The following is a 22,247-nucleotide window of genomic DNA, read 5'->3' as shown; positions in this document are numbered from 1 at the left end:
ACCTTTTCTGTGCTTTCAAAAATGAAAAAAGTGTTAATCAATCGAAAAATTTTTTTCAATTTCGATAATGATCCAAAAGGTTTAAAGATATTAATCAGAATCATTCTGTTTAAAGATAATAGAAAAGCATGATTTCTAAAACAAATAACAAATGAATAAAAAAATTCACTTTGAAATTGACAAGAAAACATAATTAACATGATTTGAAATGAGACATTTGAATTACAGGAAATAGAGCCAAGAGAATTCAGCAATCTGTTTCAACACAGATTGCTAAAAAGATGAAACAGAAAAATTTGGGGTGAACAAGTTGAAATTTTAACAGGGAAGAAACGATAAAAGAAGACTATTTTTTAAAAAAATGATTTGTGTACGATAAACAAAGACAGAAAAATCAAAAAAAAAAAAAAAATAATCAGAAATAGATATGCTTGTAAATATCAACCATGAAGTGATGAAAAGAATGCATCATCAATACAAATCAAATAAAAACAAATAAACAAGTAAAAAGAAAATGGAAATAAATAAATAAATAATTCAGACAAAAATACTTATTAAAAAATATAAAAGTATTTGTTCTGAATTTAAAAAGACAGATTAATAAATATGCATAAAGTCTATCACATATAAGATGTGAAGTCAAAGATAAATATCGAGAATTGAAGACTTTTAACGAAATATTAAACAAAATTAATTTAAAAGAAAAGATCAAAGCATAATTCAATGTTCATAACTGTAAAACTGAATTCAAAACTTTTATTGATACTAATACATTTTGTAACTTTAAATGAAAAAATCTAAATAAATGTTCCTTTTTAAATGAGCATTGTATTTCCTTCATTCGATACACAAGTTTGAATCATTGTTTTTCACTTTTCTTTTTCTTTTTCTTCTTCTTCTTCTTCTTTGCTTTATCAGATAATTTATGTGTTTATTTCATAGTCTCCATGTTCACCTTCCAATTAATCCAACGAATACACTTTCAGCTGTGCTTCAATCGACCATAAAAATGCCATAAAATCAATATGATCCACAAAAGCTGTTCCAATCTCCATCAAGTACAACCCTTTTTTCCACATTTCATCATCATTTTTTTGCTTTTCATTCATTTCTGTCTCCATTTTTCTTTCAACACACTTCACAACACCCCCACCAGCTGGAAATCCCATGTGCAGACATTCATCTGGCCCTCCAAAGGCAGAATCTACACCCAGCGGGAAGCGATGGGCATAGTTCCGATTCGACGACACAGAAGACTCAAACACAAGATGCTTCTTGTTCAGTGGCTTGTTTGCAATTGTCAGCCTCTTCAGCAGCGCAAACACTGAATTTTCAAAGCTCTCTTGCTCTTTTCTCATTGCCTCAGAGCTTCCAGAGCTTCCACCTCCATCAGCTACGCCTGAACTGCCTGTTCCATCCGCTTTAGCACTTTCTGTGTAGCTCTTTCTCTTCAATCCTTCCTCTTCTTCTTGTTTTGTGATGTCAGCGCCATTCAGTGTGAACACCTTCACGTATGGATTGTACAGCACCATCGCATCCGTCTTCATAATCATCTGGACAAAGATGCTGCAATCGTCTCCTTTTCTCTCTTCTTTCTCCGCTCCTTCTTTCCCTTCGCCCTCTGCCCCAACCACAATCAGCACAAACCGCCTGCTGATCTGCTGCGGGTTTGTCTTCTGCTCCGCGCCTTCGCCATCCTTCTCGCCAGCCAGCTTCTCCTTCAGCTCGTTGCTCAGCTTCTTCCCCAGCTGCCCCATCCACCTGATCTCGTGCTTGGCACATATCCACGGCTGCAAGCACTCTGTCGCAGAGAGCGTAAAACCATGTGGTGGAACACACGTCAAATCGAACGGCACACTCATTTCGATGCACTGCAGAGGAGATGGCACAATCACACGCACATGCCTCGCCATCCCTTTCTCTTTCCCTTTCATCTTTTCGGCCTCTTTCTCTTTCAAGGGAGTGAATGGCACCACCATCTGTGCAGCTGACTGGTGGAAGAGATACATCTGTGTTGAAGGCGAATAGCGTTTTTCTGCCATTCGCATTGAGAACGGTGAGGCATCCGTTGGCTTCACAACATCTTCTGCGGGCTTGTCCATCTCTTCAGCATCCAAATAGAACTGGATCTCTGAGGAAGCGGTGTGTGCAATCAAAGACATATCTCCTGGCGCATGTGGCTGTGAAACCAGACTGAACGGATTCTTCATGCTGCTTCCGCTTTCCTTGTCCTTTTCCTTTCCTTTCCCAGCTGCATCGCCTGCCTCTGAACTCGCACTCAATTCGTTCTCAATTGCAGGAAATGGATCCATCGGTGTGAGTGTCAATGAGAATTGTGGTGCAAACAGAACTTGTGCTGCCCGGATGAACGGAAGGAAAGGCGACTGGTCAGAAAGAGAGGAAACAAACGAGCCATCACCAGAAACAGCACATTGTGCATCGAATGGAAGGGAAGACAGCATCGACGATGAGGCAGACGGAGAACTGGCAGAAGGAGAAAGAGAAAATGATTCATTTGAACTCGCAGAAGCAGAGGAAGATGCAGAAGACGAAGATGGCGAAGAAGAAGGTGATGAAGAAGGAGATGATGAGAACAGTGAAGGAGAGGCAAAGGGGAGGTTGATCCTTTGCGAAGGGCGTGAAATGAGGTGTGTACCAGTCTGCGGTGACAGCCCGCGGATGATTGGCTGCTGTCTTGTTGTGCTTCTGATGGTGCACTCATTCTTCTGCACAAGCGGAATACGCGACACAGCGATTTCCCTGTTCGAATACACAGAAATTGTGAATCTCAAGTCCCGCTTCTTCTTCGGAGCGTTCATCATCGACACGATCATCGTGTAGTATCCCTCGTAGCTGTCTTCGATCTTCTCCAGCGAATACATCCACATCCGATACATCACTGGATCCACCCTGTTCACCACATCCGCTATGCGGCACACACTCGGAGGCTCGTCCAGCCGTCTCGGCCGCTTGCACTCTTCGCCTTGCTTTCCCGCTGCCTTCAGCTTCTCGTCTTCTATCAGGTGCTTGTGGAACCGCAGCCCAATAGCTGGGTCGGTCGTGTTGTCCACGTCATCTTCTTCACTTTCATCTCCCTCTGCATCTTCCCAGTGCCGCTGCAAAAGAAACCAGTATTTCTGGTGCTTTTCCTTTCTCACCAGAAACTGCGGAGCAGACAGCGTGCGAAGGAGCTCTGCATCGAACTGCAGCTCTTTCGAGAACAAGCAATGGAAGTGTGCCTGGCAGGGAAACAGAAGCGGGTTGTGCGACACACTTAATGAAGAGAAGTACTTCAGCATATCTTCCCAGCGGATGAAGAAGATGCCGTTGTTGTTCTGAGCAGCATCTGAAGGAGAATAGTGGAATCTCTCTCTGAGTGCAGATGTCCATCCCTTTTCGTCAGTCGCTGAGAGCTTTCCTCTCCAGCCGCCGCTGATTCCCAGCTGTGGATTGCGCATCTTCAGCACACGCACCCCGCCCACGTCTTTCGCATCGAGTATTCCGTACCCGTGATCTACCACAAGCCCTGTCGACTCCACTACTCCATCGCTCATGTCAGGACGTGTGCTTGCCACCGCCACAAGCATCCCAGTCGCATATCCTTCTGTCAGCTGCTCCCAGAACTTATTCATTTCTTCTGTTGTGATGTCTGCTTTAACAATTTTTCCTCCTCTTCCTTCTTCTCCCTCACCCCCATCTCTATTATTATTGTAATCATCATCGTCATCTCTGTCTCCCCCCGGAATCTCCTCCAGGCGCCACAGCTCAGGAATCCAGGATGCGATGAAGTGGATGTTCTCAGCACTTGGCAGGTCAAACGTGGAATACGAAAAGCCCCGTATCTTCAGATAGGCCTTTTCATACAGCTGCATCCACAGCTCCTTCTTCCCCATCGCGTGCGCACACAGCTGCCGCTTCCAAGTTTCTGCCTTCGGAACAGCAAAGTTTGGTGATGAACGTGGATAGCACGGCAGCCTGTCATCAATCTCACAGCAGCGCCAGGCGCCGTTGAAGAAGAAGCGCAGGTAGTATCTGCCAGATGGATTCACCACACTCCCTTTGCCTTCCACTTGAGGGTACACATTCGACGTGAGGAAAGCCAGACGTAGTCTTTCTTCGGCGTAGCCCATCAGAATCAGCGACATTACCACAGAGCTGTCATCCACCACGCTCTGCTTGCCCTGCCGCCACGAAAACCCTCCAAACACAGCCAGCTCTTCTCTCTGGCACTCAAACAGATTCTCTGGACGGCTTAGAACACACCCCAAGTTCGCCTGCTTCTCGTTCAGAAGAACAGGAACAGAGTCCACAAACAGCGCAGCATCCTCGGCAGCAGGGTTGATGGCGTGCTGAGAGTTCTTCCAGATTGGATAGGTTGCGCCGTTGAGATGCGACGATGCCTCCAGAACAGCCTTCTCTTCGGATGAGAAGTTGCCAAAGGACGGAAGCGGAGGAAGGCTCGATTTGGGCGGTGCTTTGATTGTGATGGCAGGCAGAGGTCGCATCACTTGCGGGGGAGGCGGGATTATTGGTCCAACATGCTGAGCCTTCGCAGGTGGGGACAAAAGACGTATTTCTGGAGCATTCTGAAGTCTGCTTGGCGATCGGCGTGGCTGATGGGCTATTTGCTCAGCTGGTGTTGCTGCACTTGATTGCAAAACTGAACCAGTGGAGTGTGAGGACGAATATGAAGAGGAAGAGGAAGAAGCACCAGATGATGAGGAATTAGATTTTGAATGAAGTGATTTATCTGACGATGAGCTTGTCAAATGAGAAGTCGACTTTCTTGCGGCTGATGTTCTCGGAGAAAGCAAAGGAAGCGAAGATGCAGAAGACAAAGACTTTGAGGACGAAGTTTTTTGAGTCTGCTTTGGTTGCAATCTTGGAAGTGCTTTCACAGACTGAGTTGTTATAACTGTAGTTGTGTATGTTTGAGTTGTTGTGTGCGTAGCATATGATCGCTGTTTCGGCTCGGATAATTTGGGTGCAATCGGCTTTGTAAGAGGTTTGCGTGACAAATTTGCTGTTGAGGCATTTGTCCCAGATCTTGGAGGTGAGAGTATTCTTGCTCGAGTAGTTGAGTCTTCGATATAAGTACTACTTGATTTTGAAAGAGTCCGTGGAGGTGAAAGAATTCTTGTCCGTGAAGCATCATTTTGCTGTTTAGTGTTTTGAGTGTTTGAAGATGATCTTGGTGGAGATAAAACCTTGCCTCGGGAAGAAGAACTTGAAAGATTTTGTAAATTTGTTTTTGAAGCAGACACAGAAGAAGATGTCAAATTACTCTTTGATTTAGTTTGAGAAAATTTTGGACCAACTGGCTTTGTCAGCTTCTTTAAAGGACGAGATGAATGCAAGTCTGATTCAAATGGTGATTGGTGCTTTTCAACTCTTGGAGGTGAAGAGATTGAATGCTTCTTTAAAGAAGGAACAGAAGAAACAGTGTTTAATGTCTTTGAAGGCTGTTTTGGTCTTGAATTTGTTGATCTTGAAGATGACGTGTTTGCTTTTTCTTTAAGCTTTGGTAATGCTTTGGGATTTGCAGCAACTTTTGGTGGCATACTGTTGATTGATAAAAAATCACAAAATGCTATTAAAACAATTAATGGTTGAATGATAACCATAATAATTGCTGTTTTATTTGTTATTTTGGATTTTCGATGGCTGGAATAGCAAAGACTCGTTTGCTTGCAGGTACGGCTAAAATATGTAATGTTAAGTTTAATATCCATATTATTATTTTGTAAAACTGTTGATAGAGCGATCTTTAATAAGAAAAGAAAGACCAATTGGGTTTTTTGCTGGACCAGAAAAAAATCCTGATGGATCACTTAATCTATTTAAGTGGAATTGTGGCATCCCCGGAAAAGCAGGATCAATTTGGGAAGGTGGGTTATATAGGATGACAATGGGTGTGTTTGTTTTGCTTCATTTATTTGATTAGTTCTGAAATTTTTCCAGAATTTACCGAGGATTATCCAAGGTATTGCTCTTTCATATGTTGCAATATTTTTTTATTTTTTAAAATCCTCAAATTCTCATTTTAGTAAGCCACCAAAATGTTTGAATTATTTTTGATAAAAATTAACAATCATACTTTTAATTTTCAGGCCGTTTCACTCCAACTCTTCCGCATCCAAATATTTTCCCATCTGGTTCTTATTTCTTAAATTTTTTATTTATGAAGCATTTTTATGTAATTTTTCCTTTCATTAAAGGAACTGTTTGTCTTTCAATTTTGAATGAGGACAAAGATTGGCGTCCTTCAATTACAATAAAAACAATATTACTTGGAATTCAAGATTTGCTAGATAATCCGAATATTGCTGTACGTTTCATTTTATAATTCTTCAAAATTACTTCCCATGATAATAATTTAATAATGTACTTTTTCTTTTAAACTTTTAATTTTCTCTTTAAAATTTTTTCAGGATCCCGCCCAACGACCTGCTTTTGAGCTTTATCGTGATGATAGAGCAACCTATGAAAAGAATGTTAGAGAATTTGCGAAACAGAATCCACCTCCGTAAAGCTTATAAATGAAAATTGAAAAAGGAAATATTCATTTAAAAGATCACAAAAACTCCACTTCAAAATATTTTTTTTTTTAATTTTGTTGTGAAACCATTTTTTAAAGCATCATTTTGAATTGACTTTTATCATTGTTTCATTTCAAATGCGACAATTTGTAAAAAATCAGTTGTATTTGGAGATTGAACTTTTTTGAAATTATCTTTTGTTTTCCATCGGTGGAAAAAGCGGTCGTTGGTGGGAAAAGCGGTAGTTGGAGGAACTGAAATTATGAAAGTTTTCTACCCTGTTATTCTTTTGATGTGACCCTAGGCATGTTGCATTTTGACAATTATTACTTGTCGAACAGATATATGAATAAATAAATGGAAAAAAGGTATTAAACTTTATTATCAACAGCTTGTTTTAATTTTAAAAGATATGTGAATTGGAAAAATAAGACATTCGCAGTTCTGAAAAAATAAATATCTTCATTCACATCAACTTCTACATAAAATTTGATCCATTCAAATTGTTGTGGTTTCAATATCTGAATCGGATTCGTCTTCAATTTTTCTCCTTTTTCTTGTTCTCAACTTTGTTTTCTGATCAAAAGTTAATGTTCCCTCCTCTACGTATATGCAACTGATTTCATTTCCGTAAACATAATTATCATCAATTCTTTTTTTTCGATGTCTAATTTTTCTTTTTTTCATTATCTCCGATTATCGCTTTCGTTTTGCTCTTCTTCTTCTTCTTCTCCTTTTTCTTTGTTTGCAATTGCTTTTTCATCTGTCATTTCTGTTTTCTTTATCTCAATTGCAGGCATTTGCTGACTTTTTTCTTTTAATTGTTGTTTTTCTTTTGGAGAAAAATCTCCAAATACGCTTTTCTTCAATTCTATTGTGGATAAATATGAAGAAGATGATTATTTTGACGACAAAGCTGTGCCGCACACTTTGGATAACACAGAAGTAGCAGCAACAGGATGAACTCCAGTGTGTTGAAAAATGCCGATTTAATTTCAGAAGGAGAAGTTGCAGCAGACAAAGCTTCTGGAAACACATCTGCCAAAGCTTTTCTGAAAGAAGAAGTCGTTAAATTTGTTGGTCGAACAAATTAATTTTGAAGAACAAGTTTTAATCGAGAAAGCACGCAATTGTCACACGGCTGAAAAAGGTGTGTCATATTCGGAGGAAAGGTTTCGATGATGATATTGTTATATCAAAAATTATTCAACATCGAAAAAGTTTAATTCAAGATCGAAAATCTTTAATTCAACATCGAAAATTCTTTATCATCAAAAAATTTGAAAAAATTTCAAAATTCAAAATCATGTCAATTTCTTTTCTTTCAGTTATAGATCTGAGAAATTTGTCGTTTTCAATTTGAAAAATATTTTTTGATGTTTTTTTTGGTGTTTGATTGTGTGAAATTGTGGAATAAGGATAAAACTGAGTAATAATTAAACTTTTCACATGTGTTCAGGAGATTACAAGGAATTTTTGCAAAAAATAAAAGTGATTGAATAGTTCATGATCTTGTTTTGTCCACAAAAATACAAAAATTCATTTCATTTTCTGAAAATAAAATGTTTTGTATTTCATTTATTGCATTGGAAACTGATAAAATATATCATTTTCAATATTCAAAATGAGAAAATAATCGATTAATATCAGCCTATATCGTAGAAAACAGTTGTTAAAAACAAAAGAAAAACATTTCCAATAAATAGACATTTGCAATTATCAACATTTGTGTCAATAAAACTTTTTTGGTTTTGACTTTTATTGAAATTCTGAACAAATTATCTTCTTTTTCGATTTTGAAATAAATATTTTCGATTTCGAATTAAAGTTTTTCGATCTTGAATAATTCTTAGTGCATGATTCGCAAACGAAACAACCTCCGAGTCAAAATGAGAATGGTGATTGTCCAGCAATAACAGAGCTTCCTTGGATTCTGACACTTTCAGTTTATTCACAATCAACGGAATCCATTTCTGAATCATGATAAATCGAAATGTTTCCGAAGTTGTCCAACCTGACGAAGAACCTATGTGAGAAATATTAAATGATGATAAAAAAGAAAACTCTTGTGGAATTTTTTTCGTGGGTATATTATTATATGTGGAAGATGAGACCCTTCGGCACAAATGCAAACACATAAAGTTGCATTTTCAATTTTTTGGTAATGTCGGAGGAGAAGGCGGCGTTTGGTTTTTGAGGCAGACTACCAGTTTTTCTGTTCCATCACCTACACGAACTGAGGATTCATCAAAGTTGTATATGCCTGTGGAATCAATGTTGTTCGTTGTAATCATGGAAGACAACTTTTGGAACCATTCACGAATTGTTTCTGGTGATTGCGCACGGATTTTTTCAATTTCCATTAGCCTGGAAATGCATGCCTTTAATATTGAGCTTCTTTTTATGAGATCAAAGGCGTATTTCGAATTGACTTTTTTCCTTTTTCGTCCCTTTCACAACTTGAATAAAAAATTTCCTGGATCAAAAAAACAAAGTTATCAAAAAAAAAAAAAAAAAAAAAAAAAAAAAAAAAAAAAAAGATCAACATGCAAAACCATCGATTGAATGTCCTTCACTTTGATAATTTTTTGTTCAGACAGCAGTGCAATGACTTGGTTTTCAACTCTTTCCCGTTGTTTGCTTGTAATTTTGATGGGCGTCCAATTTTCCCCACTTCACGATTTGCTTTCGTCTCCGCTATTCCTCTTTCCCATGCTCCGTTTGAGATAGCTTTGGATCCTACAGCAGTTTTCCACGTTACAGCATATTTCTTTTATATTTCGAAGATCTTTTGTGATGGAGATGAATATTTTCGGAAGTTGGATGTAGCCTTCAAACGATAAAGAAGGTTTGGAGTGATTTTTTTTGTAGCGTCCATTATTACACATTCGATCCAAAATTTTTTTGATAAAGTTTCATTTGAAAAGATCAAAATTTGTTTCCAAACAGCTATTCCAGAACAAATCACATTATATTCAAGTTATTTCTTCTGATTATTCAACGCGAAAAGTATTTTTGATAACAGCAGTTTGTTCATACTGCTGTTAAAATTACGAAGGTTCAGAGAACTTTTCTGTCTTATAACCAGTAGATAAATAAAAAATATATCTCGTTGAACTTTCACTGGTGTGAATGTTCATATTCTTTCTAATTTTTATGTTTTTTTCCAAAAACTCTTCTTTTCAAACAACTTGAACTACAGCTTTTCCCACAAACGACCGCTTTTTCCACCGATTGTATAACTCATTTTTTCTTTGTTGCATATTCTTCTGGCTATTTTTCATTTTCGGCAATTTGCTCCTTCTGACGAAAAAAAAAATCTATCATTTGGGTAATTCTTTTTGAAAAGTCGCTAATGTTTAATTTTCAAAGAAATCATAATTTTCATATTTTGCTCAAATATATGTTTCCACTCACAAATCTTCTTAAGAATGTTTGAAATAGCATTATCCAGAAATAGATTCTATATTAGCGAAGTTTGGTATATGTCAACATCAATTTGAGCAAAATATGAAAATTTTGATTTATTCGAAAATTAAACATTTGCGACTTTTCAAAAAGAATTACCCATTTTTGAAAAATCATTATCAATGGGATCACTATGAAAATATTTTTTGCAAAACACAAGAACATCCAAGTGGATTTAACACGTGCAATAATAAATATGACAGTTATATAAAATTACTTCATTTTTGAAATTAAAAATGATTTTATATTCATTTCATAAAACACAATTTTGTAATAATTTCAATGAAAATGATTATTATAAATAATCAGTTATGAAAACTAATTGCATTATTGAAATGAATATAAAATCATTTTTAATTTCAAAAATGAAGTAATTTTATATAACTGTCATATTTATTATTGCACGTGTTAAATCCACTTGGATGTTCTTGTGTTTTGCAAAAAATATTTTCATAGTAATCCCATTGATAATGATTTTTCAAAAATGATAGTTGTTTTTTCTTCAGAAGGAGCAAATTTCCGAAAATAAAAAATAACCAGAATCGTTTATTGCATAGAAAAAATAAGTTGTGTGCATAAAAGATGAGCTGAATCGTTTTATTAAAATAGAAAAATTGTTCAAGTCAGATTTTCAAATATAAAAATTATTTATTTATTCATCAATACAACACAATTATCAAAAATTTGAATATGGCTAGATGTGTTATTCACTAATGCATAATTGTGTTAATTATTATAACATTATTTTCTAAATTCGTCGAGAAATATGAATTTTTAAAAAAAGTCCGGGTTTATAAATCACACTATTATAATAACTGAATCATCATTGTCGAAGTTTATTAGTTGATAATGATTTTTGGATTTTGTTTGTTCCAGTCTCGAAAAGAACAGATGCAAAAGCCGCACGACCTTTTTGCATATTTCTTCCATCCTAAAAATAAAAATAAAAATAAATAATTTGTTTTGCTGAATGTTTCAATTTTGACTCACTAAAAATGAACAAAAATCGGAAAAATTGGAAAAAAAGAACTTTTCAATCAAAACGAAAAAAAAACGCTCTCAACCTCAAAATGTGATTTACAAAATGCTATTTGACTACACAATGAAATAAACAAAAAGAAACACGCAAAATGTCTCGTGAATGAACGAAAAAATAATAACAAAAATGAGAATATAAATACAAAGTGAATGAAATCATTGAAACAATTTGTGTTGTGATAATAACGCAATGTTAGTTGAATTAGGAAAACGAAAGCAATAACAGCAACAGTAATTATAACAATAAAAGGATAAAGTGGAAATACATATTTCAATTATCAAAATGAAGATCAAATTCACAGAATGTGCGTATGAATGTTCTGAAATTTGAAAAAAACTTTGCTCCATCCAAAAACGAAGAAGAGAAGCTGAATAAGCTCAGATAAATAATGAAGAGCAAAATAAGCAGAAACTGAGCAAAACAAAAAATTGAGATGAAACGAAATTTGTTAAAAAATAAGAAATAAGAAATAAGAAATAAGAAATAATAAATAAGAAACAAAACGAAATATGACTTTTTAAAAACAAAATAAAAAATAAAATTATGATAACGAAAAATAAGAATTATTTTTGATATTCCCAATTTTGTGCACATGGAATATCCTTTCGTGTTTGACTTTTGTGCCATTCTTTGTCCAAGAAGGCCGAGGGTGATGTTATGCGAATTGGCAAGGCCTGGCTCAGACAATCGACTATTGTTTTCCGGAGGGCTTTGAGGAAAGCCCTTGGTTGTCACAAGTCTGAGCAAGGATGCAGAAGCACATGGCAGTGCGACTCTGTCGTTGAGAATCGCCTGTTCTGCGAAAATGAGTCCAAGAGGAGCAAAATATGTGCTTTGCTCAAACAAACAAACTTAACAAAAATACAAATACAAAATACAAAACAAAAACAAAACAAATGTCACTGGCGATCATCGCAAGTGCAATAGTAATTCTCTTCTTTCAAATTCATATTTTTTTCATTTCTTTTTCATTCTCAGTTTTTGGTGATGACCATTGGCTGAGCTTCGCTGGCAGTGCTGCTGGCTGAGAAGGCAAAAGATGTTGTGCCTTGCCTGCGCCTGCCAGTCGAATCTTCGAGGTCGACTGCGTCTGTGAGGGTGAGGACAGCTGCGCCAGGCGGGAAGCGCCCAATGAACTCTCTTTTGAGCTGGACAAGGGAGGGGCGTGCACCAGGCGACTGGGACACACAGCTCTTCACAAGAACAAAGAAGGAAGAGCACTGCACTGCCTCAAGTGCTGGCCGCTCTCCGTTCGCAATCTTCTGCCCCGCCACCTCTGCCTCATACTCCCCAAACGGTATCTGCAGAGTCAGGCACTCCCACAGTATCATCCCAATCGAGAACGAGACTGACTCCTTTGTTGCTCCCATGTTCTTGTTCATCAGCAGCTCAGGTGCCTTCCATCTCAGACATTCTTTTTTGAAACTATCCTCATCCTCAAACGCAGATGAAGGAAGAGAGTAGCTTTCATCACTGGCAGAAGTGACAACAGTTGATGATGTGGATGATGAGTCTGAATCATCAGACAATAAGTCTGAATGCATCACGATGCAGATCACCATGTGTTCGGAGAACAGCACAATGTGAGGACTCAGATTGGAAAGAGATTGAAGCAGATTTTCCATTTCTTCAAATGAATGGAGAGCCCCATTCGCCACCCAAAACAGGATCTGGGCAGCTGTTTGCTCTCTTTGTTGAAGGCTCCCGATTTCCATCTCTTTCTTCTCATTTCTTCCATGAAGCAACATGAACAATGAATCTCTCAAATCCACAATCAGCTTTTCATGAGGCGATGAACAAGCCATTGCATCCACCAGATTCGACATTGACGAGGTTGTTGGGCACAAATCTTCCCCTCGAACAAATGTGGATTCTGTGTCTGATGTGTCTGTGGTTGAAGTCGATGAAATGGAAGGTGATGGAGTTCGCTTCCTTATCTCTTCTTCTTCATCCTTCTCCAATGCCCAATCAGGAATCTTGTCTGAGTCTCTTCCCAGAATATATTCTGTTGAGCCACTCTCAGATAGAAGATGCTCTGATGATTCTGAATGCTGCATATTCGTATCATATTCTCTTTTCTTGAATCTCTCTTCATTTTTCTTCTCTGCCTCTCTCTCTGCTCGCCTCCATTGCTCTTCTGGTGATATCTCCATCGTAACCATCTCAATCAGTTTCGGATCTTTCTTTACGGAATCATTCACAATAACTTCCAGTTCTTCTGTTCTTCTCTTTTGCTTTCTCCATCGAATTGTCACAACAACTGAAATAATCAGAACAATCAAGAACATCACGACAAGCACAATCACAACCAACAACCAATAAGATTTCCCTTCTTTTCCTCCTTCAACAAGTTTTCCTTCTTCATTTATTTTTCCATCGCTCTTGTTCTTCAGGATGAAAGGCTCAGTGGAAGAAGGAGATTCGACCTTCCCAAACAGAATGCACACAGACACCTCTGCCTCTGCTGGCGCCTCTCGAAGGATGCTCCCTTGTATTTCCCCAAAGGCCTCCTTTTCTGAGACAAGCCCTTTTGCATCGAACTCGTACCGATGCAGCAATTCCTCTGTTCCGATGGTTGTTGCCAGCAGGAACGACAGATTGCACGGCAAGAGGAGCTCTCCCTGGAATCTGATTGTGATCTCGCTCCGTTCATCTGCTTCGTTTCCCACCTCGTGGGCAGAATGGAGCGTTGGGATGAAGAAGGGAGACAGCCTGTGGCGGGGGATGCCGGCAAGCGTGCATCCGCTGTCCAGTATCCACAGAGAGGTGTTGTCTTTTGCGCCGTCTCCCCCTTTCAAGCTCGCCAGCGTCAGCGACGCCCCATCGGAGCAGGCGATGTTCCGGCGGGCAGACGGATAGCTGCTGGCCGAAGGGCTGCTGCGGGCAGAGGGGCTGTTGCCCACAAACTTTGCATCGTCCATGCGGACAGTGCCTCCCGAGACAGACAGCGCTCCATCCGATGCGTCTGCCACCGTGAGATCGCTGATGGCTGCTGTTGTGTTGCGCAGATGGACCAGCGATGCATTCCACGAGCAGATGCTGTCTGCGCTGTTTCCGTTTCTGTTTCCATTTGCACTTGCAGTGGTTTCTGAGGGTGCTCCCTCAAACACACACATGGCCAGCGAGAGATCTGTTGCATTGCTCACACTCACAACGCTTCCCTGCTGTGCCGGTTCATTGGCATCGTTGTCAGAGGATGGGCCACACTGCGAGCAGGTGAAGTTGGACAGGGATATGTGTGCAGAGGGGGAAGACACAGAAAGCACAGACGAGCCGAAGGAGGTGCCTGTGCTGGTGCTGGTGCTGGAGTCTGTGTTTGTGCAGTTGCGGAAAGACGAGCCAGAAAAGGCGATGTCTCCCGTGGCAGTGGCGGGGAGGCAGAGGGTGCTGCCCTGCGAAAACACCAGATGCTCGGCTGCCATGCTGTGCGCCGAGGTGCTCTGGCACTGGCGGAACTCGAAGGCGCTGGCTGACAGCTGGAGGTGCTGGAGGTTTATGTTTGCGAGGGCGACATGGTCGGCGGCGGAGAGGAGGAAAGGCGGGAGAGCGAACGCGAGGTGCAGGACGGAGCAGTTGTCGACAGTCAGGTGCCCACCCTCGATGGCGAGCAGGGAGGTGTTGAGGAGCACCGGGTGTGCAGCTGGCGAGGTTGTTGGCGAGGTGGCTGATGAAGTGGCAGAGGAAGCAAACTGGACAAAGGAGAGCGAGAGGTGGCCATCGGTGTGGCACACAACAGCACTGCCTGTGTGCGAAAAGGATTGGCTGAAGAGGAAGTCAAGACACTCGATCCGGACGTTTGCAGAGGTTGCGAGGATGGCTGGGCAGTGCTGGATGGGGGTGTCGAGGTGGACGAGCGCAGAGGACGGGGACTCGAGCGAGCGGATGCTCATGCTGGCTGCGCTGCATGGCGCGCAGATGGCTGTCTGGAGCGACACCAGCAGCTGGGAGTATTGAGACTGAACGATGTGCTGCACCCCCTCATTCAGCGACTCGCAAGGCTTGCCGAACTCTCCACATTGCTTGCTGTCTTCGTGGTTGTCTGCAGCAGAAGACACAAATATCGTCTCGCTCTGGTATTTCACAACCCTCAGCAGCAGATCCTCTTCCCCCACAAACGAGTCTGTTGTGCAGCCCCACATTGCTAGATCCTTCACAAACGGCGCTCGGAAGTCCAGCAAGAATTGTTCATCTGCAATTTGAGTTTCGATTGAGTGGCATCGAACATACACGTCTCTTCCTCTCAATGCGATGTTGTCTTTGAATGTGATATTCGACAACACAAACTTCAGAGGCTGCTCAGCTGTTGAGGTGCATTCCAGAAACAGCCACCCACCTCTTCCTGTGGTTGAGCAGAAGCACTCAGAAATCGTGCAAAACAAGCAGTCAAACTTTCCTCCTTCGTTCAACAGGGCAAATATTGCCCCTCCCTTTCCACACCTCGTTCCTCCACACTTCTTCATCGTTGTGTTTCGAATCACCATTTTCAAAGGCTCAACATCATCGTCATTTCGAATGACAGGAATATCAGCAGTTGTGTTCTGGGTGACTTCTTCGAATACACTCCACTCAATGACAACATCTTGTTCTTCTTCATTTTTTACTCTTCTTGAACTCTTTGACATGCTCAATCCGCTTGCTCCTTCAAGCTCAACATTCTTCATCGTAATGTTTTTGATTCTCAAAATCGTTGTTGACAACACAGAAATTACATCTTTTGAAAAGCTGAGTGATTGCATTGAAACAAATTCCAATTGAACTGTGCTCCCATCTGCCTTGATCAGCCCAAAGCTGATTATTTCTTCTCTGCTTTCTTCATTTTTTGAGAATGAGCAGTCTTTCAGAGTCAACAGTCCTTTACTTGAACCAACATGGATCAGAACATTCACTCCACTTGTAAATGAAGATGGAATCACAAAGCGAATCAGTTCGAGATTTGTGATGCCTTGAGTCTTCATTGCTGCTTCCTCTGCTCCTTCAACTGAAGAGAGACATTCCAATAAGCTCATGCTGCTCTCATTCGATTTCACTGATATTCCACTGACATCAACACATTTCTGAAGAATTCCTTTTCCAATGATGGTTATATTCCTTTCATTTCCTCCTGGAAATCTTGAAAGTGAATAATCAATTGAAAGACAAGGATAATCTGAAAGTCCACACACACACACATCACAACCATCTCCTCCAATAAACAGCTCTGAGCCAGATGTTCGCCAAAAATACACCAATGGAATGATATTCGTTGTGTCACTCCCGTCAAAGCCTTTCAGAGAATTCAATGAAATATCAGTCAGATGCTCAGTTACAAATGGAAGTGATTCATTTGTGATACTCTTTGTCAAGTTGGATGATTCGACAAACAGGTCATTTCCATATCTTGCAACATTTGGCTTTTCTGTATCAAAAATTGGAGATGAGATTACAAACGAAGAATCATCATCAATCAACTTCAGTGCCATCCCTCCTCCAAAGCCAAATTTCTCCTCTCCAGTTGGTGCAGTGCATCCTATGAATGTGCATGAAATTACATTTAATTTGATATTTCCTTTCAACTGAGAAAACATTGCCCCTCCTCTGCTTTCATCAGCCAGCACCGAGCATCCATCAAAATCACATTCTTCAATATTTATTTCTGCATTTGATTTTTCATTTTCATCATTGCTGTTGTCGATGCTCACACAGCCTCCACATCCAGTTCTTCTTTCTATTTCTGTGAAATTGTTTTTCGTCATGTTAAGCCATTTGGTGCTCATTGACTCGGCTTTTGAACTTCTTTTGCACAACGAGATCAATGGATTTCCATTCAAGGTGATTGACGAAGCCGAAAATGAATCAATAGCCAAAATCCCAGACTCAACACATAAGAATAGAAATGCAAATTCTGATAAAGGATCTTGAAGAGAAAGATAACAATGAGACATAGTCAGTTGTGAAGATGAAGAAATAAAAGTTGAATGTGATGAAAGAGAAGGAGGTAGAGAATATATAAGTTTTGACAAGACTGTTTCAAAACTTGCTGTTATCATTGCTGAATTGGATGTTGCACTCGAATCAGAGACTGTCCAACCACTTTGATCATCATTTCCTCTGATTTCATGCTTTTGATCAGTGAAGGCCAATTCATCGCTCATCAAAATCATTCCATTCACAATAACTTTCTTTGGCCCAGTTTGACGTGTGAGAGAGTGCTTTACTGTCAAACAGGGGAATTGGACTATTCCACAATGAGAATGATCAGATGCCTCAGTATTACTCACATATATTTCTTCTGGTGTGTGAAGGAGATAGATGCACAGAGTAATGGCCACACTCGTATTTCCGTTGTCGAATCCTCGAACTTTGTCAAATGAATCCAAAGAGGCTGTAACACATGAGATCTTTTTTGATTTTGCAGTCATTTCCAGATTTGGTGATAAGACGAAGATATCTCTTCCCCACTTGGCTGTGTTTGTTCCAAATGAGGAAGAAATCAGAATATTTGGACTTCCAGTCGATAATCGAAGAAGAATTCCACCCCCAAGACCGTTGGATGCCGAACAAAAGCATCCATCGAAAGATCCGCCATTCATCTTCACCTCATTTTCATTCCCAACACATGCCATAATCGATCCTCCATTTTCCGATGTTCTGCTTCCACATCCTATAAATGAACATGAACTCAGCTTAATGTTAATCTTATCGTTGGAAAACGAGATTACAGCTGCTCCACTGTTTGTTCTCTCAATCCCATCAAAGGCACACTCCGAAAGCGTCAATGATATTTCATTTGTCGAAGAAAGCGAAAACAATGAAGTTGTGGAGATTGTCTTTGCCCAGTTCACATTATCCATCTGCAGCACACCATTCTGAACATTGAGCAGCTCTGTTGTGAATGCTGTTTCTGTTGATTGCCCACTTCCCGTTGAAATGTTCAGTCTGCTCACATACATCTCTCCTGTTCCAGAAATCTCAAACAGCCTTGAACCACGATTATTTGGATGAGCCGAACAGTGTAAAAGGACAAAGTCACTGACAGTCAATGTGCCTGTCGAGACAACTAAAAGAGACAACCCAGCTGCTTCCAATTCCGTCTGCACCGTTGCGCTCAAACCACTCTGGCCATATATTGTGAAAGAGTTTGCGCCACAATCCACACTTTTGGTTTCTGTAATCGTTCCTGTGAGAATCTCGATATCTGTAACAAATTCCGGGATCAGCTGAGTGAGGCAATGACTAATAGTGTTGCATGGATGGCTTTCATCCAGTCCACATGAATACGTGTCTTTTGCATTTGGTTTGGCTAACACTGAGGAGACAAATCTCATCCTTCCAAAATCGTTTCGAAGCCATTCACTTCTATCTTCGACTGAATTGAATTTTGTGCTAACTCTATTATCCGTTTGCCTTGTTGAATAGCAGCTTGGATCAATGCTGTTTTCTACAGAGTTGTTAAGAGCAATGTCATGCCCATAACTTACACATGTGTTATTATGAAAAAAACAGTAATAAAACAACGTTCCGTAATTGTAAGTGTTTATTAATTGGCAAACAGCCCCTCCTGTTCTGGAGCTGCAATGGCAAAAGAAACAATTCGAAATTACAACTCTATCAGTGCAATCCCAATGTTCAATTGCACCTCCAGAATCGCCGAATGCTGTGCAATTTATGAAAACTGAATTAATAACACAGGGTTTTTGCTTTTCCGTTTTTGTTGGTCGGAAATCAATTGCCCCTCCTTCATCTTCACTTGAACAATTTTGAAAAGAGCAATCATCAATCAATGGTTGAATTAGAACTTTCCTTATCATGATGCCACCGCCTCCAAAATTATTAGTTCCCTTACAAAAACAGTTAATAAATTTGGAATATTTGACTGAGCATTCTGCAATGTTCAAGGCACAGATTCCGCCGCCATTTGTTGAAGAAGCATTACAATTTGTGAAAGAACAATTTTCAACTGAAAGAATAGCATTTTTATTGTCATGAGCATAAAGAGCGCCCCCTTGTGGTGCTGAACAATCTTCCCATTCGCACAATGAAAATGATTGGCTATTTGTTAAATTCATTTGTCCTTTTTTCTCAAGTGCATTCATTTCTCTTTTCCCGTTGCTTATTGTTGTGTTTCTGCAGACAAATTCCTGTGAAGAATGCGAACCACTTGAGATCCCTCCTTCAAAGACATTCACACACGAATAAATGAAACTATTTTCCATTGAACTCAACAGGCATGAATGCTCCATTTGGTAATCACTGCTCTTGTCAGATTTCACAGACATGTTCCTGAAAGCACAATTATTAATCTGTTCGCTTTTGCCCTTTCCTGATAACAGGAAATAGTTCGATGACGAAACAGCCAGGTCCGAAAGAATGGAATCCCTCAAAATAGCAGTATTTGAATAATCCGATGAAAATATAAGACTGGATGGGTTAAAAATCTTTTGGGGGATCAAAGTCATGTTTGTGAGGCAGATTGACCCACTTTGCAGATGAAAGGGAGAATCCGATTTTTGGTGAGTAGTGCACGAATCCAGCATGATGCATGACTTTTCTTTTATTATCGTGAATGGTGAGGAAGAATGTTCAAGAGTTACACTTTTCAATCCAATTGTAGAATTGCAAAATACAATAAAGGAATTAATTGTAGTTGATGCACCATTCTGCAATCCTTTTAACGCTGGTGAAACATTTAGCTCGATCGCATTTACATAAGTGTTCATTGTCAAAAAATTTACATCTTTTGGACCATCCTGATTCGAATAAACAGGGAAATTATCAAAATGTAAATCTGTGCTTGCAACTGGATTTTTAAGCGAAGGAATATGTGTTGTACCCCATGCATCTAAAATGTCGACAAGAAACAAGCATGCCAAAAAAGACAAATGCACCCACATCGCAAGGAATATTTTGTCTTTTGATTAATAAATATCTATTATATGCACGATCCATAATTGTTTTTTTCATAAATACCGAAAAGTGTAATTATATAGAATGAAGAATGTTTGGTTTATGAATATTGCTGAATCATTAAAATCATTTGAAAAATGATATTAAAAAATTCTTTCTTTTCAATAGAAGAGAACAGCAATTATGAAAATGTCAAATGAGCAAATTGCCACCAAAAATAAACATTCAACAATTTTATATGGGCATATCTCTTTGCAAATAAAAGGTTCTCCTTTGCTCTTCGATCACTTTCTTCAAAATTCCTTTTTCATGAACATTTCCTTTAGATTGCTTCATTTCTTCTTCAAGGTGGAGCTTTCTGAATGTGTAAATTGCTTTATCAATTGTCGAGTCTCGTTTACCTGTAATCATCATCTTTCATATAAATGTCAAGCAGTAAGACACATGCTTGCAAACTTTGCCATCTTTTCGTATCATCTTTTCTTATCTTCATCTTCAGTGTCATTCATTCTGTCTGGTCACATCATGCGTCATCATCTTCTTCAAAACTGCTTTACTATTATCACTGCCCCCTCAATTAACTTTTTCTTTTGAAAAAGATATTATTCAGTTAATTTCAGTCTTCTCTGGTTCTCTCATTTTGTGTTCTTTGTGCTCACTTTGGCACAAACACAAATGCCATTCTGTCTCACAAAGATGTTTCTATCTCCACAAAAGGCAATGATTTCCGAGGAGGAGGTGTGTGTCATTTGGCAAAATCGATGATGGAACAAAGCTCTCATCTCACAACATGAACAGCTGTATGTGGTGCATTAAACAGGATGATCCAAAAGGAGAGGTTGCTGATGTAGTAGTCTGTTGAAAGATAGCCACTGCAAATGAAATAGGAATATTTTGTGCGAAAGAGGGCAAAGCAGCTCCGAAGAAGGAATTGAATCAGAAAAGCCTTTGAGAATGATTTATTCGTTATTTGAATTGAAACTGAAACTTTATTATTTTCAGGCGAAGATGCTTGCAATGCAGAATGAACGAAGAGAAAGAAGAGGGAAAGAAAAAGAATAGAAAGAAGAGGATTTTGATATGATGATGTTGACGATGAAGATGATGATGATGAAGAAGATGATGATGATAATGATGATGATGATGATGATGAAGGCAATGGTGGAGGTTGAAGGAAACAAGGCGATGGTGAATATGAAAGAGAAGAAGAAGAAAGAGGTGAAGGAGAAGGAGAAGAAATGGAAGAAGAAGAAGAAGAAGAAGAAGAAGAAGAAGAAGAAAAAGGAGGAGGAGGAGGAGGAGGAGGAGGAGAAGAAGAAGAAGAAGAAGAAGAAGAAGAAAAAGGAGGAGGAGGAGGAGGAGAAGAAGAAGAAGAAGAAGAAGAAGAAGAAGAAGAAGAAGAAGAAGAGGAGGAGGAGGAGAAGAAGAAGAAGAAGAAGAGGAGGAGGAGGAGGAGGAGGAGGAGAAGAAGAAGAAGAAGAGGAGGAGGAGGAGGAGAAGAAGAAGAAGAAGAAGAAGAAGAGGAGGAGGAGGAGGAGGAGTAGAAGAAGAAGAGGAGGAGGAGGAAGCGGATCCTTCGATTCCAACGTTTTCTTCGAAGTTTCTGGGATTTTCAAATTTGAGTTTTTGATAAGCGAAATGTGAAAGAGAAAGATGGCCTGTGGATAACTTCATGGAACGCTCAGAATTAGGAAAAGCTGAGAAGATATATAAATTAAATCGTAATAATAATATTGAAGCAAATAAGGAACATGAAAACCAGAAAACAGAAAATGATGGATTTAAAAATTGAATAAATATCGATTTTAATAAGAAAGAAAAAAAGAACAAAAAAAAAAAAAGTGAACAAAAAATGAAAAACATTTCAATAATATTCACTTTTTCTTCTCCTTTTTATTTTTTTTATCCCCTTCCATCTTCATCCACACCTTGAAACATCAACACAATATCCTTCCTGCACCCCAGTTGGAATCACATTCAACGACGAAATCAAAACAGTATCAGAAAACTCTTCTTTCAGCTCTTTTTGAATTGATCCCAACATTTCTGTTGAAAAAGCTGTAAAAACATAAACAGCATTTCTTCAGCCAGTTTTATGTCTGTCTTTGTTCTTTTGACATGTCAAATTGCAATTCGCTCGCAAAATATGTCATGTCAAAAACGAAAACCCGCAGAGTCCAAAATTTTTCAGGACTGCGTATATCTCAGATAGCTTCTGAAGCGATTTTTTTCCTCTAAAAACGAATTTTATTGCTTCAGAAGTCTGACTGCAAAGCAATTCGAAGGCAGAAAAGATATAACAGAAGAGCAATGAGACA

At 39.2% G+C, this 22,247-nt stretch overlaps 4 protein-coding genes across 4 annotated transcripts; 1 reads left to right on the top strand and 3 right to left on the bottom strand.

Annotated features, from left to right (window-relative positions):
* Positions 1–33: 33 nt before the first annotated feature.
* On the bottom strand, positions 34–5,561 carry MONOS_7790 (putative MIT and Peptidase C2 domain containing protein; the record flags this gene model as incomplete). The annotated part of the gene is made up of 1 exon (XM_067878142.1): positions 34–5,561. One exon carries the CDS (start codon positions 5,559–5,561, stop codon positions 963–965), a length of 4,599 nt encoding a protein of 1,532 aa, XP_067726575.1. The 3' UTR covers positions 34–962.
* Positions 5,562–5,624: 63 nt separating this feature from the next.
* MONOS_7789 (putative ubiquitin-conjugating enzyme, E2) lies at positions 5,625–6,718 on the top strand. The gene is made up of 7 exons (XM_067878140.1): positions 5,625–5,694; positions 5,760–5,912; positions 5,962–5,983; positions 6,048–6,061; positions 6,111–6,155; positions 6,219–6,328; positions 6,432–6,718. Exons 1-7 carry the CDS (start codon positions 5,661–5,663, stop codon positions 6,528–6,530), a joined length of 477 nt encoding a protein of 158 aa, XP_067726574.1. The 5' UTR covers positions 5,625–5,660; the 3' UTR covers positions 6,531–6,718.
* Positions 6,719–12,020: 5,302 nt separating this feature from the next.
* On the bottom strand, positions 12,021–18,350 carry MONOS_15386 (uncharacterized protein; the record flags this gene model as incomplete). Its single annotated transcript, XM_067868257.1, has 1 exon — positions 12,021–18,350. One exon carries the CDS (start codon positions 18,348–18,350, stop codon positions 12,021–12,023), a length of 6,330 nt encoding a protein of 2,109 aa, XP_067726573.1.
* Positions 18,351–20,163: 1,813 nt separating this feature from the next.
* On the bottom strand, positions 20,164–20,434 carry MONOS_15385 (uncharacterized protein; the record flags this gene model as incomplete). The annotated part of the gene is made up of 2 exons (XM_067868256.1): positions 20,164–20,330; positions 20,386–20,434. 2 exons carry the CDS (start codon positions 20,432–20,434, stop codon positions 20,164–20,166), a joined length of 216 nt encoding a protein of 71 aa, XP_067726572.1.
* Positions 20,435–22,247: the final 1,813 nt, after the last annotated feature.

Source organism: Monocercomonoides exilis (genome assembly GCF_001643675.1).
Source record: "Monocercomonoides exilis strain PA203 chromosome Unknown scaffold25-1336746, whole genome shotgun sequence".
Taxonomy (NCBI): Eukaryota; Preaxostyla; order Oxymonadida; family Polymastigidae; genus Monocercomonoides; species Monocercomonoides exilis.
Note: the sequence above shows the minus strand (reverse complement) of the source record. Positions and strands in the feature narration are given on the sequence as shown.

What these genes read in the sequence shown, in the direction of transcription:
- MONOS_7789 (XM_067878140.1), top strand. Translation starts at nt 5,661, where the DNA reads ATGGCTGGAATAGCAAAGACTCGTTTGCTTGCAG. An exon ending in GTTATATAGGATGACAATGG is followed by an intron (nt 5,913 to 5,961) that starts GTGTGTTTGTTT and finishes AAATTTTTCCAG; the next exon opens with AATTTACCGAGGATTATCCA. An exon ending in TCCAAATATTTTCCCATCTG is followed by an intron (nt 6,156 to 6,218) that starts GTTCTTATTTCT and finishes CTTTCATTAAAG; the next exon opens with GAACTGTTTGTCTTTCAATT.